At 38.1% G+C, this 16,483-nt stretch overlaps 2 protein-coding genes across 4 annotated transcripts; one reads left to right on the top strand and one right to left on the bottom strand.

Annotated features, from left to right (window-relative positions):
- Nucleotides 1–2,191: 2,191 nt before the first annotated feature.
- LOC109152896 (glucose-1-phosphate adenylyltransferase large subunit 1-like) lies at nucleotides 2,192–6,377 on the top strand. Of its 2 annotated transcripts, none has more exons than XM_019300577.1 (15): nucleotides 2,192–2,480; nucleotides 3,056–3,266; nucleotides 3,364–3,489; nucleotides 3,665–3,838; nucleotides 3,917–4,009; nucleotides 4,104–4,187; nucleotides 4,263–4,318; nucleotides 4,416–4,509; nucleotides 4,590–4,775; nucleotides 4,867–4,947; nucleotides 5,073–5,159; nucleotides 5,243–5,347; nucleotides 5,450–5,556; nucleotides 5,673–5,733; nucleotides 5,858–6,377. In XM_019300577.1, the coding sequence occupies exons 2-15, from the start codon at nucleotides 3,069–3,071 to the stop codon at nucleotides 5,957–5,959; spliced, it is 1,554 nt and encodes a 517-aa protein (XP_019156122.1). In that variant the 5' UTR covers nucleotides 2,192–2,480; nucleotides 3,056–3,068; the 3' UTR covers nucleotides 5,960–6,377. The 2 variants fall into 2 exon arrangements, with proteins under 2 accessions (XP_019156122.1, XP_019156121.1); XM_019300576.1 differs by having other exon boundaries at nucleotides 3,358–3,489.
- A 1,890-nt stretch (nucleotides 6,378–8,267) lies between these two features.
- On the bottom strand, nucleotides 8,268–16,284 carry LOC109152894 (auxilin-like protein 1). 2 transcript variants are annotated; one of them, XM_019300574.1, is made up of 8 exons: nucleotides 15,730–16,284; nucleotides 13,523–13,862; nucleotides 9,785–13,426; nucleotides 9,618–9,704; nucleotides 9,469–9,534; nucleotides 9,298–9,387; nucleotides 8,728–8,904; nucleotides 8,268–8,608 (listed from the first exon to the last, which is right to left on the bottom strand). In XM_019300574.1, the coding sequence occupies exons 1-8, from the start codon at nucleotides 16,089–16,091 to the stop codon at nucleotides 8,573–8,575; spliced, it is 4,800 nt and encodes a 1,599-aa protein (XP_019156119.1). In that variant the 5' UTR covers nucleotides 16,092–16,284; the 3' UTR covers nucleotides 8,268–8,572. The 2 variants fall into 2 exon arrangements, with proteins under 2 accessions (XP_019156119.1, XP_019156118.1); XM_019300573.1 differs by having other exon boundaries at nucleotides 9,785–13,862.
- Nucleotides 16,285–16,483: the final 199 nt, after the last annotated feature.

The raw sequence follows: 16,483 nt of genomic DNA, 5'->3' as shown, positions 1-16,483 counted from the left end.
ATCTGGGTCATCTTCTTGAATATGATCTGCATGCTCAGGTTCTGGTAATGCTAAATTTGGAACAACATCTGCCTCATCTATCCCATGATCAACATACAAGTCAATTGCACCCCAATGTTGACCCAAGTAACTCATGTGCAATGTACTTTTATCATTATTCAACAATTGGAGGCTCTTTAAACTCTCATGTAGTAGTTTAAATGACAGTGACAATATTTTACCATACCTCTCCTCCTTAATAAATTTCAACAAGTGAGGATATGATAAATAATCAGGGTCCATTGTCACTATTTCCACCTCACCACCTATATACTCCATCCTAGGTTCTTTGACAAAATTTCCACCATGGTGAATTCTGATTTCAACACTGGAATACATTCTACAAAATATAGACATGTTTAATTGTATTAAAAGCATTCTAACTGGATTACAAAAAGCATACTTTAATCCTGCAAAAAGCCTTTTCTACTTTGCCCCTAAAATTACCAGGATTACAAACAACATACTTTGTCAACAAGTAAGTAACTAGGTATAGTACTATGAAATCTAGGCTATTGATTTTCAAATGTTTATGCAGAATCTAAATATAGTAGTGCAAGTCTAAGAAAGAAACACAGACACCAACCAAACCAAAATAAAATATGTTCTCGACCAATAAACCAAACTGTACTGGCAGTAAACATCAATATAGGGACCATTCAATAACCTAATATATAAAATACCACAACTACACTTATTGCAATGCATTCATCAGGACCACAATACCCAAACTGTCTCCTTTATTGACAACATAATGGGACCCAATCCTTAAACAAATACAATCAAAGATAAACAACTAAGCTTTTGAAAGCTACTGCTCATTCACCCTAAACATATAAAAAGCTTTATTTTTCCATACTCATAAACAATTTGCGGTAGCATATACCCAAAAACCAGTGGTAGAAGAAATTCCTACTGCTTAAAGAAAAAGAAAAAAATCTACACCCTAAAACCAGTGGTAGAAGAAAAAAAGAAAAATACCTTCAATGGTGGTGGTGGTGCGATGAGGTGGTGGAGCGATGACGAGAGACGAAGGTGGTGAGCAATGGCTGGTGCGATGACGAGCAACTGGACTAAGGCGAGAATGACAGAATCGCGATGAATTAGGGCTACTGGACGAATCGCGATGAATTAGGACTGGAGGGCTGGACGAATCGCGATAAATTTAGGGACGATGCGGTAATGAGTTTATTTGACCCATTAAAATTTTTTTTATTTAATTTTATTTTATTAATTTATGCTGATGTGAAGAATCCAAAAAACATAGAATAAAGCTTATGTGGCACCACATACTCACTTACCGGCTTTTACCTGTGGAGTTACCGGTTAATGGGGCCAAGCGACTCAAAATTGTGTCTTTATGTGTTCAATTGACCTTTTCAAAAGTTTGTAGGGTTAATTGACCTTTAGCGATATGTTTAGGGGTCTATTTGACCCTTTTCTCTAACTTTTAAGCTATCATGATTGTGGAAGACAAAGAATTAAAGGCAATATCGATATTACATTAGAATATGTCACTACTGAAACTTTATATAAACTTGAATAATAATAATGAATATATCAATATGATACTCAACTTCATCAATAAAGACAATGACAAAGACGCTAAGTTAAAATGGAATATATATCAACTATTTCTAAGCTTGATAACAAGATGATATACATATTTATTAATCGTATCTTTTATAATTATACAAGTATGTAAATTAAAATAAGTCTTGATATATCTCAATGTACATTTAACTTTTGCATATTATTTACCCAAAATTAAAGCTCATATGACATTTACATATGTGGTGAGGTTTTGCCAAAAACATGTTTGGCAATGCATTGAACGTGAGAGTGCCTGTATTGTGCTTTGGAGTTATACTTTTGTATAAATAAAATAATAATTTTTTTTAAAGAAAATAATATATTTTAATTTTTATTTAGAGTTGATTCTAGTTTTGATCATATATTTATAGATGACAGTTAATTTTCAGTCAATTTTTTTTAGAACATTTAATTTCAACAATTTTGTTAACAGATGATCAAAAATAGTCATATAACAATAATATTAGGATCAGAAAAAAAAAAATACAAGTGTATTGTCACCTTTAACTTGCCATAAATGGAATTAAGTCTTTTATTTATTTTAGTCGTTGAGATTTTGAATGTGGATGCAAATGTGAGCTAGTTACCAAGACTATTATTATTCTATAATGCATACACTCTTCAAATTTAGTGATGATGAGTTATTTGATGCTGGATCTTAGGAGAAGTAACCATCTCATTTCATTTCTTTAACCCACAGCCATAAACTTTTTCTCTTTTTTCTTGTGATCACTCCCCGCTTTTAAACTCAAGTTCATGAATCAATCCATTCCAATTTCCAGTCACAAATCTGGGTCATCTTTCCCATAATACATACTGTTTCAAGAACCTGCCTTTCCAAAGACATTGTAAGTGGTGATTCTGAGTTTTGAGTTAATCCAAGAAATCAAACAATGTTCTCATTCGACCCATTTGCTAGGGTTCTTGATGACATGATTCTGTAATGTCATTTGGATGTCTGGGGATTTCATGTTTTTTTGCCATTTTAGGGGGAAATGTGATCTGGGTTTGGGATATATATTGTAGAGTTTTCACCTTTTCCCTAGCTTTTCATAATATGTTTTGCATGGCACCTTTTCTTTTGAATTAATTCTGGAAGCTGTTCTCATGTTCTTGGTTTTCGGATGTTTCTTGGGTGACAAGGGAAACCATTGGTTAAACACTCTAGCCAGGTCAAGAATCACCTGGAGTTTAATCAATCTAGGTTGCTCGGTTGCCCATAACAGATCGGCTCAAACCAAGAAGGTCAATAGGTGACTCCAGCCGGGAGTGAAACTTATAACCTTATGGTTATCTAGTCAACACCATTTGGCTAGGTTGAATTGTCCCCTTTTTTTGGATGTTTCTTTAGTGTAAGAGATATGATTTGGTTAGGAAGGTTGAAATCTTTTGGTGAAATTGCTTTATGTCTGATTACTTGTAGGAGAATTTGAGGAATGATGAATGCCTTATGTGCAACAATGAAGGCTAATGTGAACTCCATACCCATTAGCAAAGGTGTGGATCATGGAGATAATGTGTTTTTGGGTGAGAAGATCAGGATTAAGACTGTTAGAACAGGTGGAAGGGGTAGCAAGGTTAAACCTTCACCCGCGTTTTCTGTGCTTAAACAAGAAATTAGCACAACATTTCTGGTAAGTAAACGTTTTTTGCCAGACGAAATTGTGCTTTTGACTATCAACATTTCTGGTAAGTAACCATAGCATTGTTCTTGAACTGGTTTAGTCTCAGGCATACGAAGGACCACTAGACGGTATGCTTCCAAAGGCAGACCCAAGCACTGTTGCTGCAATCGTTTTGGGTGGAGGCGCTGGCACTCGCCTCTTTCCTCTTACAAAGAATAGAGCTAAACCCGCTGTAAGAGAAGCACCATTTTATCTGTCCTACTTACTATTTATTGTGTAGTACTACTAAAGATGCTGCAAATTTGAACCATTTGTTTGGAATCGATTAATTAGCCAACTTTTAAATCAAGAATTGTCCAGGGGTTCATACTTTGTTAGGATTTAGCGGCTCGTTTTGTGTTATGCAGGTTCCTATAGGTGGTTGCTATAGGCTGATTGATGTACCAATGAGCAATTGCATCAACAGTGGTGTTCGTAAAATTTTCATCTTAACGCAGTTTAATTCTTGTTCCCTCAATCGTCACCTTTCTCGTTCGTATAATCTTGGCAATGGAATGAACTTTGGAGATGGATTTGTTGAGGTAAGAAAGACTCGAAATAGTTTTTAGCCAGCCTTTCTGTGCTAGAATGCATGAAACAGAAAATTTTCTGGAATGCAGGTTCTTGCTGCCACTCAAACATCTGGGGAATCGGGGAAGAAGTGGTTTCAAGGCACTGCTGATGCAGTGAGGCAATTTGTATGGGTTTTCGAGGTGATGGGGTTTTGAACAATCCTCGATGACAAGAGAGTTCTTAGAGAGAGAGCATCACATCACTAATTAATACTCGTTTTCTATGTTTATACAGGATGCCAAGCTCAAGAGTGTGGAGCATGTTATAATTTTGTCGGGTGACCATCTCTACCGAATGGACTATATGGACTTTGTTCAGGTACACGATTCATATTCATCGCGTTTCTCTACATGATGTTTTACTGTTTTCTGATGGTGATTTTGTACTTGCCAGAAACATATTGACACGAACGCTGATATTACTGTTTGTTGTATACCAACTGATGATAGGTGTGGGCCATTGAATTTTCTTTGCAACTTTGGGATTTGATTTTAATTCACAACCCATTATTTAGTTTTGAGAGATTTTGTTTCCCCTTTTCCATAGCCGAGCTCCGGACTATGGACTAATGAAAATGAATGACAATGGACGAATCGTTCAGTTTGCTGAGAAACCAAGAGGCTCGGCTCTGAAAGACATGGTAAAGATTGACTGTTATTTTTACACCATTCTTAATCTTAGTCGAAAACTCACACCTTTTGTTTTTGTTTTGTTTTGCAGAAAGTTGATACATCTCGCCTAGGACTCTCCGAGAACGAGGCTGCAAAACAACCTTATCTCGCATCAATGGGTATTTACGTATTTAGAACTGATGTTCTAATAAGGCTTCTAAAATGGGAGTACCCTTCGTGCAATGATTTTGGTTCTGAAATCATCCCGGCTGCTCTGAAGAACTACCAGGTCCAAGTAAGAGTTGAAACCCCCGTCTCTCCACTCCAACTTGTTAGGATTTAAAGGTATTGTATTGTTTAATCGATGCGTTTGTTTGTATTGTTAGGCATATTTGTTTGAAGGTTATTGGGAGGACATTGGAACAATGAAGTCTTTCTTCGATGCAAACTTAGCCCTCACCGAGCAGGTTAGTTTCTGCTACTGACTCTATTACAATGTAGTATCGCTTCCAGTAACCTAGGATTGGTGTTTGGAACATCTTTTTACTACTTTCAAGCTAGATACATAAAACATTACGGTTTTGTTTTGCAGCCTCCCAAGTTTGATTTCCACAACCCGAAGACACCATTTTATACTTCACCGAGATTCTTACCTCCTACTAAAGTCGACAAGTGCAGAGTAGGCTAACAAGCTTGATTCCATTCGCATAAAATTTGATGTTTCTTTATCTCTGTCTCACCACGATAATCTTGATTTTCCAGATAGTGGATTCGATTATTTCATACGGCTGCTTCTTGAGAGAATGCAGCGTTCAACATTCTATAATCGGTGTACGATCACGATTAGAGAATGGTGTTGAGCTCAAAGTATATATCTTCACTTTTGCCCCCCCCCCCCCCCCCCCCCCCCCTTCATGCTCATAAATCTTTATTATCGACTCATTCATCGACCACCTATACTTTTCCAAGGATACCATGATGATGGGTGCGGACTATTATCAAACTCAAGCCGAGGTTGCTTCTCTGCTTTCTGAGGGGAAGGTTCCAATTGGCGTCGGTCCAAACACCAAAATCAGGTATCTCTCTCCATGTTCTTTATCGAGCAAACCATTTGATCAAAGAAATTTAAGCAAAACTATGAACCAACCCAACCAACAAACAAATTCACGTTTCTTTCCTAATCTTTGTCAAGGAATTGTATAATCGACAAGAATGCCAGAATCGGGAAAGAAGTGATTATTGCTAACAAAGAGGTAAGCATCTCTCCACCCTCTTATACTAAAAATGCAAACTTTTAGCTGAGACAGAACACATCCTTCGACTCCTCGAAAACACACAAACAACAAGTGATTTTGTGTCGTTTTGTATACACTATAGGGCATTGATGAAGCCGAGAGGGCAGAGGATGGGTTCTACATCAGGTCGGGGATAACTGTCATAGTAAAGAACGCGACCATCAAAGACAAGACAGTCATATGAAGAAGTTGGCAGGCGGCTCGGGAGGATGATCTATAGGGAATTCGAAGCGCAGCATATCTGCATTATTATTAGTTAATAAGCTGCTAATAAGTAATAAGCCTTAGCTTCTCCTTTTTGTGTAAGTTCTGTGTTGTAAGAGAATTTGTACCATCAGACTAGTTTTTGAGCCCCTCACAGAGTGAAAAAAAAAAAGATTTCTACTTCATAAGCAAATAAGATTTTGTCCTCCAATAAATATGAATCATCATGGTAATATGGAGAAAAGTATCGACTATGGGGAGCCGGGACTCATTTTTACACTTCTGCCAACTTGGGAAGCCCAAGGGCGCAAACTCTAGCCTAGGAGGCTCTATTTCCAAGATTTTGCTGGTTGGAGTCAAACTCCCATCCTATTACTAGAGTGCTAACTTGTGGTCGACCAATTGAGCTAGTTTTTTTTTTTTTTTTTTTTTGGCTAAATATAAAAGTATGTAGAAAATGCTTGAATTTCAAAGTTTAATTAGATTTAACTCTTTGGCTAAACTCTTGTATCTTTCAATTTGTCTAAAAATGATGTCGTTTGGTTTTCCACGTGATCCATGACTATATACATCGTTGTCAAATGATGAATGGTTGATGCACTCACGAGAATTCCTTAATGTTGGTCAGCTGAAAACAATATTGATCACTCATGCCTAGAAATAGTGTTGTAAAACTCAACCTAGATGGCCGACTAAGCGCTAGACGTTTCTATGCTGAGTCAGTTTTGATACTAATTATCATTTTACCCAATTATACGAATAATTGGACAAATGGCATCTTTGGCCATTTACTTTATTTTTTTTTAGTTAGGGTTGTTTCATTTAAAACGACGTAGTTTTGTGCGAAACAACCCTAAATTTAAGTAGCATAAAAAAAGGGAGAGCAAGCAAGCTAAATTGAACAACGAACAACCCTTCAAACCTCATCCTTCACTAGTTTTGTCCACCACCGCATAGCTCACAATAACCATCATCAGTCACAACCAGAGAAGCAACTCGGCTTGCCACCGACATAGCTTGTCAACTGTAGTTGGCGACATTGAGATGTCATCATCGCAGTTGCTGATGACACTGATATGCAAACACTAAGACAGATGCAGACACTAAGACAGTTGGCATTGCCACTCGCCAAACGCCATTGATAGCAATCAAAGTCATTGCCAAAGGTTTTTAACTTTTCTTTTTGGCCTCTTAACTCTTCCCCTTCTCTTTTGATTTTTGAAATAAAAGAAAAATCCTAGTCACTCGGATTTTTACCTTTCCATTTTTCTTTTTGCGCATTGATTTTATTTTACATTAGGGCTTTATCTTACCACTCTCAATCTCTAATTTATTTTCAAAATTGACAATATGCGACACCTAATCAGCCTAGACAACGCCTAGTCGATTTAGCCCTATTAACTACTTGATATATATAAAGGCCTTTTTGCTCATTATAAGGAGACTTTCTTCCTTCTATTCCATTCTCTCTCTTTTGTTTCTAGCAGACTAAGACATGTGAAAGAGAGTTTCATATCTTTTCTTTTTATGTACAAAAATTCCATTATTTTGAAAGGAAAAATCATAATGAGATTGAACTGCTTTACTTTATTCCCTTATTTTAAGCGATTTTCATGGCATTTATCTTCATTAGTCTAACAGAGATACTACCATCCTCAACATCACTTTACTTTATTCCCTTATCCTAAGCTGTTTTCATGGACTTTATCTTCATTAATCTTACTTTATTAGCTAAATCTCACTTAGCGAAACACACAACACTAAACTTGATAAATTAGATTGGGGCAATGAATCCTAACAAGGATAAGTTAATTACCGATTTGATCTCTCGATTATGAGGATTTCACCAATCTGGTTCTCGACTTTCAAAATTTCTCAATTTAGTTCCAGACTATGTCTTCTTTTTTTTTAAATACCTGAAATGGTCCTAACCGTTAGACATCCGTTAACTCAGGACCAAATTGGCAATTTCGTTATAGTCAAGAGACCATTTCAGTAATTAACTTTCAGATAAAATGGTGTCAGTGAAGTTCAAACTCCACCCTGCTACTGGATGAGAGTTTCAGGTGCAACTGTTCATCCACTGGGTTCATATTTGTGTATATTGGGCTAATGACAACTCAATTTCAGCAAGAAATAGGGAATTTTGTCACAACAAATGCTGTACAGAATTTTCCCTTGGAAGGACTGGTAAGTTTTCTTCTTGAAGTGTTTTTCATATCTCTAAGGATCAAATTCATTTTAGTTGATCCTACATTTGGTTCAAGAATGCAAGAGAGGGGAATGGGTAGAACTTGACATGATAACTGTCTCTTCTCCCTAAGCCCTTCAATCATATCAAATTTACACATCTACATGGGTTTGACTCAGTTGAAATAATCATCTCATCTTTTCAAATGAGCCCATGAAACTCAGATTTCTGGCATGGCTACATGCTTCTAATAGTTAAATTATAATCTCTAAGCTAGTCCAATGTAAATACAGGACAAAATTACAGGCAATGCCTTGGACCCTCTATTTCATTCCCCTTCTGAAAAGAACTGCACATAGAGTATGCATAAGATGGCCTGCTTGGAACTGCCATCTTCAGTCCTTACCTCTCTTCTGAGTTGAATTTGTTCCATGCAGCCTGCATTTTCACAGCAAAAGACAACACATGAAATCCATATATTTCTAGTGATTCAGATCACGAAATGGAAGTAACTGCACCATGCATTATGACACAACGAAGTATTCAACTACACACACCTTGAGCAGATCGAAAACCTTCTCACATATGTACTTTTGCTGAATACTTGCCCCCCTTTGCTGCAGTTTGTCAGGATGAACATAAAGAGTAGCTTTCCTATAACCTTTCTTCACTGCAGCTGTGGTTATAATCTCAGTCAGAGAGATTGGATGCCAACCACTATCTGGTCCAAGGATCTGCGTGAGCAAAAAAGTTGGTCCAAACACAAGCACAGATTTAGTTTAATTGACAACAGTCTATTTTCATTTACGGGAGTTTATAAAGCTGCTTAAAGATTAAAACTGGGCCACATGGACTCTTTTTAACAGAGTATACAACATGGTGATTCTGACTAATTCTGGTTTCACATCTAGAGCTTGCAGTTCCTATCTGACAATACCACACAGCATGAATACCTATTTGTTTGCTTTTAGTGAAAAACTGGCTAAGTGTGAAGGAAAACAAATGATGCAAGGATAGGAGTGGGGGTGAAATTTGCTTGAGACCCAATTGTGTGTTAGACCACTAAATATGTGAGCAAGCACAGAGAAAACCGAAGATGTAACATGCAGTTAAGGGATAATACATACATATTGCAGGGTAGAAAGAAGTGCCCGCAGGTTCCCTTCCTTCCCACTAGCCCATCTCTTGATATCAGCATCCAGAACTTCTGCTAGTCTCTGCAATTAAATGAATGTGAAACACTGCTGTGCAAAAATAATAAACTTTACAAGGGCACAAATGATATAAGGAAGAATTACATTTCTCTCTGCTTGCTCTTTCTGAGCTAGAAGATCACGCATATTCTTCTCTGCTAGAGCTTTCGCCTGAAAATACCAGTGTAGAGGAAACAAAAGATCAGATGAGACCACAAAGTGATTATCACAAACATATGATGAGATGGACATACCGCTCGTTCCATAATCCTTTGGTGCCTTTCCAACCTTGCTTTACGCCTCTGAGCTGATTCAGTGGTTTCATCAAATCTCTCCAAGTCCTGCATGAAGTAATCATTATCCTATGGTGCTGTATGCTTGCTAAAGTAGTAAACAATGGAGAAATGAAAGAGATACTCACAGAAGAGGAAAAAGAATGCCTTAATGCATTCTCTCGAGAAGTACCAGAATACTTTTCGTTACCAAGTTTTCCTGCCAGCACTTTTACTTCAGCAGTGGTCTTCTGTGACAAAGCCTTTTCCAAAGCACGCTCACGTGCTTCAGCAGTTGCTCTCTCTACAGCAGCACGTTCAGCTCTAAGCTTTGCTTCAGCAGAAGCTTTGTCAACTGATGTTTTGTTACCTACAGAAGATTTGTCAGCCTTTTCCCTTGCCTCAGCCATTACTCTTTGTCGAACTTCTGCTGTAGCCCTTTCAACCGCAGCCCTTTCAGCCCTTTCTCGGGCATCAGCAAATGCTCTCTCACGAGCTTCACGGATGACTCTTTCAACAGCTATTCTATCTCGGTCACGTTCTCTTTCTTTCTTGCCTACTTCAACTTTTCTACATTGATCTTTATCTCCTACTGCTTTTTGCCCAGATTTTTTAATTTCATTCTCTTCAGCGACAAAGACTTTCTTGGAATTGCTTGTTTCCTTACTTTCTTCTGTTTTAATTTCTTTATCACCAACTCTAGATTCCTCACTTTTGTTCGAGGGAAACTGAGAAGGTTCCTGTTCCTTTTTATTTTCAGCAGTGCTACTTTCTTTATGAATTGTTTGAACATCATCTTTATCTGTTTCATTATCAAAGAAGACTACATTCTCCTTGATGGTTTCCTTGTCCTGTGCAGATTTCTCTACTCTCAAGTTCTCACCATTGACAGCATTGGAGGTTAGCTCTGATTCTTTACCATTCTCAGCAATTATTTTCTCCCCAAGGTTTACGCCACTAAAAGCAGATTTTGCGATTTCTTCAGAAGTTTGGATCTCGGGTACATCATCTGTTTTGAACCCACAGACATTCTCATTGGAGATGTTGGTTGCACTATCTTTTTCAATATCCTCCCTTTCATTTTGCATTGCATTGTGAGTCAAGCCATCTGTTTCAGAATCCTGCCTCTCGTTTTGAATTTCTTGTCCATTTTTCTTGCAAGAAAAACCAAGGTTAGCTTTAGAGGCATCACAAAAGTGGTCCTCATCAGTACCTTGCCTTCCATTCAGATGTATATCCCTTTCAAGAGCACTTTGAAGATCACCAGTAGTGTCAGATGCCTTTTTCTCCCTCAAATTGCATGGCTCTTTATTTTCTTTCAAATCATCCATGTTATCCTCTTCAAGCTTGCAGAAAGTATCGGCACGCCCCTGCAGTCCCTCATTTTCATTATAGGAAGAAGCCTGTTCATTTGTTTCCACACTGCTTTCTTTTACCTGGGATGTGCAATCTTCTCGAATCTCATTAAACAAATAACTTGAATAGCCATTGCATGCACTAGAAGTTGGGTAAGGCTTCTGCTCATCAGCAGTCTCCAGGGTAACATCTATCCCCTGATATTTTTCACTCTTATGAGCTCCACTTTGAGTACATGCAGTTTCTTCAGCCCTATTGAGAGGTACATTCCTCTCCTGATATTCTTCATCTTCATCAGTTGCTCTTTCCTTGCTCTGAATTTCTTCAGCCCCTTGCTCATTAGCAGCCTCCAAAGCAACATCTATCCCCTGATATTTTTCACTTTTATCAGCTTCACTTTGCATATGCCTGGTTTCTTCCTCCCTGTATCGAGTTACATTTATCTTCTGATATCGTTCGTCTGTATCAGATGCTCTTTCCACATTCTCAATTCCTTCATCCCCTTGCGTTTCTTCAATGTGTTGATTTTCTGTTCCTTCATCAGTCTCTCTCACATTACAATTAACTGCCTCATTGCTACAAACCTCTTGAGCACTCTCCTCTACTCTGACATGTTCTTCATCCAGTTTCTTCTCAGAGTCTTCCAGTTCATGAGTTTCAGGCTTGTGAATCCCATCTGGTGTCTCATATTTGTAACCCTCTTCAGTTCTCTTCAGTAGTCTTACATGCTCTTCTTCTAGTCTCTGTTTTTCTCTGCATTCATGAATTTCAGTCTTGCAAACTCCATTTAATCTCTCATCATTTTCTACTCCCTCTTGGGAAACTTGGTGGCTGCTCTCACAGCTTTCTTCAATGAAGCCTACTTGTGACTTATCTTCATTTTCAACCCATAGAACGTTTCTTCTATGGTCAAGCTCAATTTCTTTTTTATCCCAAGTTTTCCGTACCCTCTTGTTTATTTGTTTAGAATGATGAACATCTTCTACTACCTTAGGCAGTTCACCACATTCAAAATACTCCTGCTTTTCCTTCTCATTTTTCAATGGCTTGTCTGATTCATTAAATAGAGTATTGTTCTCCAGTTCTTGGAACTCAAAGTTTTCTTTTCTGTGCGGTTTATGAATTTTCTCGAGATTCCCCAAATCATCAAAATTATTGTCAGTCTTCTTACTGATTTCAAGTTTATTAATGACACTCAAATTCTCACTTTTTCCTGGTTCAGGCACAATCCAAGCCGAATCCAAGTTAGACACAGTTTCTTCCAGCTTTTCAGCTCTTCCAAGATCATTTATCTTTGTCTCTGAGACCACCAGATCAGGAGTCTTTTCAGCCGGTCTTATGCCTTTGGTAGTTCCTTCTCCTAGATCTATGACCTCGTCAATTCTCATCACATCCTCAATCTCAGATGCCTGCCTTGGTAAAGGAGCTACAGGATTATTCTTTTCCTCTACAGGCTGAGACATAACTAGTGAAGGAGCTACAGGATTATTCTGACTCTTTTCGGTAAGTTCTATGCCTTTGGTAGTTCCTTCTCCTAGATCTCCGATCTCATCAATTCTCTTCACATCCTCAATCTCCGATGCCTGCCTTAGTGAAGGAGCTACAGGATTATTCTTCTCTTCTACACGCTGAGACATAACTACTGAAGGAGCTACAGGATTATTCTTTTCTTCTACACGCAGAGACGTAACTGTGGCTGTTTCATGTTTTACACCATTTAACATTTCAAAAATCCATTTTTCTGCAGCGTCACTCTCAGGTGCTACAATGTGTTCCTTGTGGCATTCAGGTTTGAAGTCCCCATCGGTAGAAATTTCCCCACTTTGTTTGAAGTGTGAAGCAATAGCACCATTCCTGAAGGCAGCTCCCTCCTCCAATGCATGCTTATTAGATATCGTATTTTTGGGTTTTGTACTGTCTGAGTTGTGCCCCTTTCTATGTTCTTTATCTCCAACTTTCGAGCTGCCTTTAGAACTTCGCTTCTGACGGGATGGAATGCCTTCCTTCTGTCTTTCCATTAGCTCTTTCGCCAGCCTTATACTCTCTTGAGCGTTCTGTATAGCCTTCTTCAGAGCTGCTGCAGAAACAGCTGCATCTGAATTTACATCAAGTTCCTCATCGGAAGAATGTAACGAGGAATCAGCAGCAGCTCTCTGAAATCCATCAGCTTTAGAAGCAACGTTTGAAGATTTTGATTGTTTAGGAAGGCCGAAGTCATTAACCCTTGAACTTGAAGGTTTTGTTCCCTTAGATAGATCTGATTCCGGAATAGGTTCATGTGCATTAGATATATTACCACTGAAATGGAATTTATCCCAACTCGATCTGTCCCTATCTCTGACTGCGTCTTCTGAACTTTGTTTCGGTTCCCCATCTCCTGAACTTTGCTTTGGTGAGACATGGCGATCTATCTCCCTTCCAGGTCTTTTATTTATTTCCCCACTGAAGCGGAGATCGGTCTCCCTTCCGGGTCTCTTATTTATTTCGCCACTAAAGCGGAGATCCGCCTGCCTTTCAGGTCTTTTATTTATTTCTCCACTGAAGCGGAGATCCCTTTCCCGTGCAGATCTTTTATTTATTTCCCCACTTAAGCTCCTCTTGCGATAGGCTTCACTTTTTACATATGGCGGGGGCCCACTACCAGCGGTCTTTAGTTGAGTAGCTTCATCGATAAAATAGGTAAATCCCGGAACAGCATGGAGTTCAGCGATGTGTGTCATCCCATTTGACCCATCATCGGTTCCTTGACTGGTCTTATGATATGACATGTTAAAGTGCTTTTTCCCATCGAAAGATTGATCAGAAGGATCACATGAGAAGACTTTATTCGTTTCAGAAGATGTAGAGTGATCCGATCCTTGGGAACGAGTCCTACAAAAAACACCAATACATAATAAATGTAAATATCGTAACTAATTTTGAATTAGGGGCAGGTTTGTAAAGGAAGATGTGCTAACAAGAGACATTATCAACAACGAACCTCAACAGAAAGTTAAAAGAACATTGGAAAATATATTTATACATCTACAATGATATCATACAACCCTACAAATTCAATTAGCCCGAGAATCTTTAATATTGCAAAATGATTTTTTTTTTTGGAGTACTATTGACCCTGTTACATGTAGTATCTGTTCATATATACTTTCTCAACCTATTGAAGCCCAACGAGTCAATACCGCCTCCACTGAGGCTCGAACCCATGACCTCCCACTTGGGAGAGTCAAGTCATGCCGCTTGACCACAAGGTCTTTGGCAAATTATTATTATTGCAAGAAGTCAGAAAATTCATTATATCCCTCCCACTCATCGTTTTACATATAATCATAATAATTTCAAACACGAACAGTTAAAAACTATAGAAGGTTAGCAACCAATTTGTTGCTAGCACAAGTTTTAAACACAATTTAATGTCATACAGCTCTGAATGAATGAACATAAAGATTTTGAAAGAGGAAACTATATTAACTAGGAAAAAAGGAAACTGCATTTACGGATCATAAATGCACATAAAACTTCCACGCAATAAACAAACACTTGAGAAGAATGCCACGTGTGAAGAACACATATGTAAAACTTCCACGCAATAAATAACACTTATACTTGTGATTTGTGAAGAATCACATGTGTAAAGAACACATACGTAAAACTTCCCCATGCAATAAACAAACACTTATTCTTGAGAAGAATCACATGTGGAAAGAACACATACGTAAAACTTCCATACAATAAACAAACACTTGTATTGAGAAGAATCACATGTGAAAGAACACATATGTAAAAGTTCCACACAATAAACAAACGCTTATACTTGAGAAGAATCTTATGTGTAAAGAACACTTATACTTGATAAGAATCTTACATTCTTACGTGTAAAGAACACATATACTTGAGAAGAACCTTACATTCTTACGTGTAAAGAACACATACATAAAACTTCCACACGATAAACAAACGCTTATACTTGAGAAGAATTACACGTGTGAAGAACGTGTACGATAATCCAGAACTTTGTCAGATACTATCAATAAAAAAGTACTAAAATACCTTCAGTCATGACACGTGGCAAATCACAAGAGGCGAATAAGTTTTGACAAATTACACAATCATCACAGCCCACAACCATTTCCCCAGAGACAAATATCCAAATCCAACTTCAAGTTCAAGTAAATTAACCTCATACCAAAAGAAATGCTTGAATGAAACCCCACTACTTCACATATGAAATATGAAATACCCAACAGCTCATCTTCATTACAACTCAAGGATTAAAGCATTTCAAGTTTCATCCTTCATACACTTAATGGTCCAAAGTTAACTAAAAATCAACACTTTAGAGGCTTAGAGCTGTCCTTAAAGTCACTGCTTTTTTATATCAAGCACCTGATATTATTACCAGTAAAAGGAACACAAAATTTTCCTTCAAGCCAAGACTGGTACAGAGAGTAATAAGACTATAAAAAGCAAAATCTTTTGAAAAATCTTCAAGGCAGCCATATGAATCCAAAAAACATATACTCCATATATCTTTTTTTAACACTTCTCACCCATCAAAGAAGGCATTGTACGTTGAACTGCCACTGCAGAAAATATCATCACAAAATAATTCCTTAAAAACATGATCCCCCAAAATGTCACATAAATCAGTGCTAAATTAGTAACTTTTGTTCTCCTTACAAACGTAATTGGAAATAAAAGTTCAAAAAAAAAAAAAAATCATCACGGAAGATGAACTCACCGAGCTTTACTAGAAGACCGTTGTTTCCCTCTTTTGCTAACCACGTCCTCATACGGCAAAGCTATATCCTCATCATCAAACCCACCGAAGATCATGGAATAATCCAGCTTGGAGCTCCGAAAATCCTCCCCCGACCCGCCCGCCCGGTCCTCGAGAACCGAAAGATCAAGAACAGGAATGGACGACCCGCGGGAGGCTCCGAAAATCTCAGCGTAGTCCCACACCGCCCTGCTCGGCGCAGCTCCGCGCTTGTTCGGCTGGCCCGAGAAAACGTCGTCGTACGCGTTTTTAGCAGAGAAAGACACGCCATTGGTGGCGCTGGGCAGCTTCCGCCTCTGCGATGGCCTTGACAAAGACTCCATTGCAGAGCGCTGTGAGGCTCTAGCTAGGGTTTGATTCCCCAACCAAAATTTTATTTTTTTTTTTGGGGAAATTTCTTCTCTGCTCACTTCGGTTGTGTTGTTTGTCTGCACACAAAAAAATTTCCTGTAGACAGTGACTGAGAGAGATAGAGATAGAGAGAGAGAGAGAAAGGAAAAGATGAAGACAACAAAACACTTGAGAAAAAAATGAGAAAGAAAATGCGTTTGCAGGGCTGGAAAATTGCGAGTTTACACTCCCTCCAACTCACCTCTTACTCATTTCCCAATTATTTTCTTTCTCACTATTTATTTTTATTTGGAATATCGGTCAAATAAACCATTGAACTACAAACAAAATTACAATTAAGTTATCTAATTCAAAAAAAAATTAT

The sequence above is a fragment of the Ipomoea nil genome, unplaced genomic scaffold (genome assembly GCF_001879475.1).
Source record: "Ipomoea nil cultivar Tokyo-kokei standard unplaced genomic scaffold, Asagao_1.1 scaffold2480, whole genome shotgun sequence".
NCBI lineage: Eukaryota > Viridiplantae > Streptophyta > Magnoliopsida > Solanales > Convolvulaceae > Ipomoea > Ipomoea nil.
This window is presented reverse-complemented; position numbering and strand designations above follow the sequence as displayed.

Bases quoted from the DNA above. Each gene is read 5' to 3' on its own strand.
- LOC109152896 (XM_019300576.1), top strand. From the start codon at position 3,069: ATGATGAATGCCTTATGTGCAACAATGAAGGCTAATGTGAACTCCATA. The intron at 3,490-3,664 runs GTAAGAGAAGCA...TGTGTTATGCAG, and splicing joins AGAATAGAGCTAAACCCGCT to GTTCCTATAGGTGGTTGCTA. The intron at 4,510-4,589 runs GTAAAGATTGAC...TTTGTTTTGCAG, and splicing joins GCTCGGCTCTGAAAGACATG to AAAGTTGATACATCTCGCCT.
- LOC109152894 (XM_019300573.1), bottom strand. From the start codon at position 16,091: ATGGAGTCTTTGTCAAGGCCATCGCAGAGGCGGAAGCTGCCCAGCGCC. The intron at 9,705-9,784 runs GTGAGTATCTCT...TACTTCATGCAG, and splicing joins GGCATTCTTTTTCCTCTTCT to GACTTGGAGAGATTTGATGA. The intron at 9,535-9,617 runs GTATGTCCATCT...TGGTATTTTCAG, and splicing joins AAAGGATTATGGAACGAGCG to GCGAAAGCTCTAGCAGAGAA.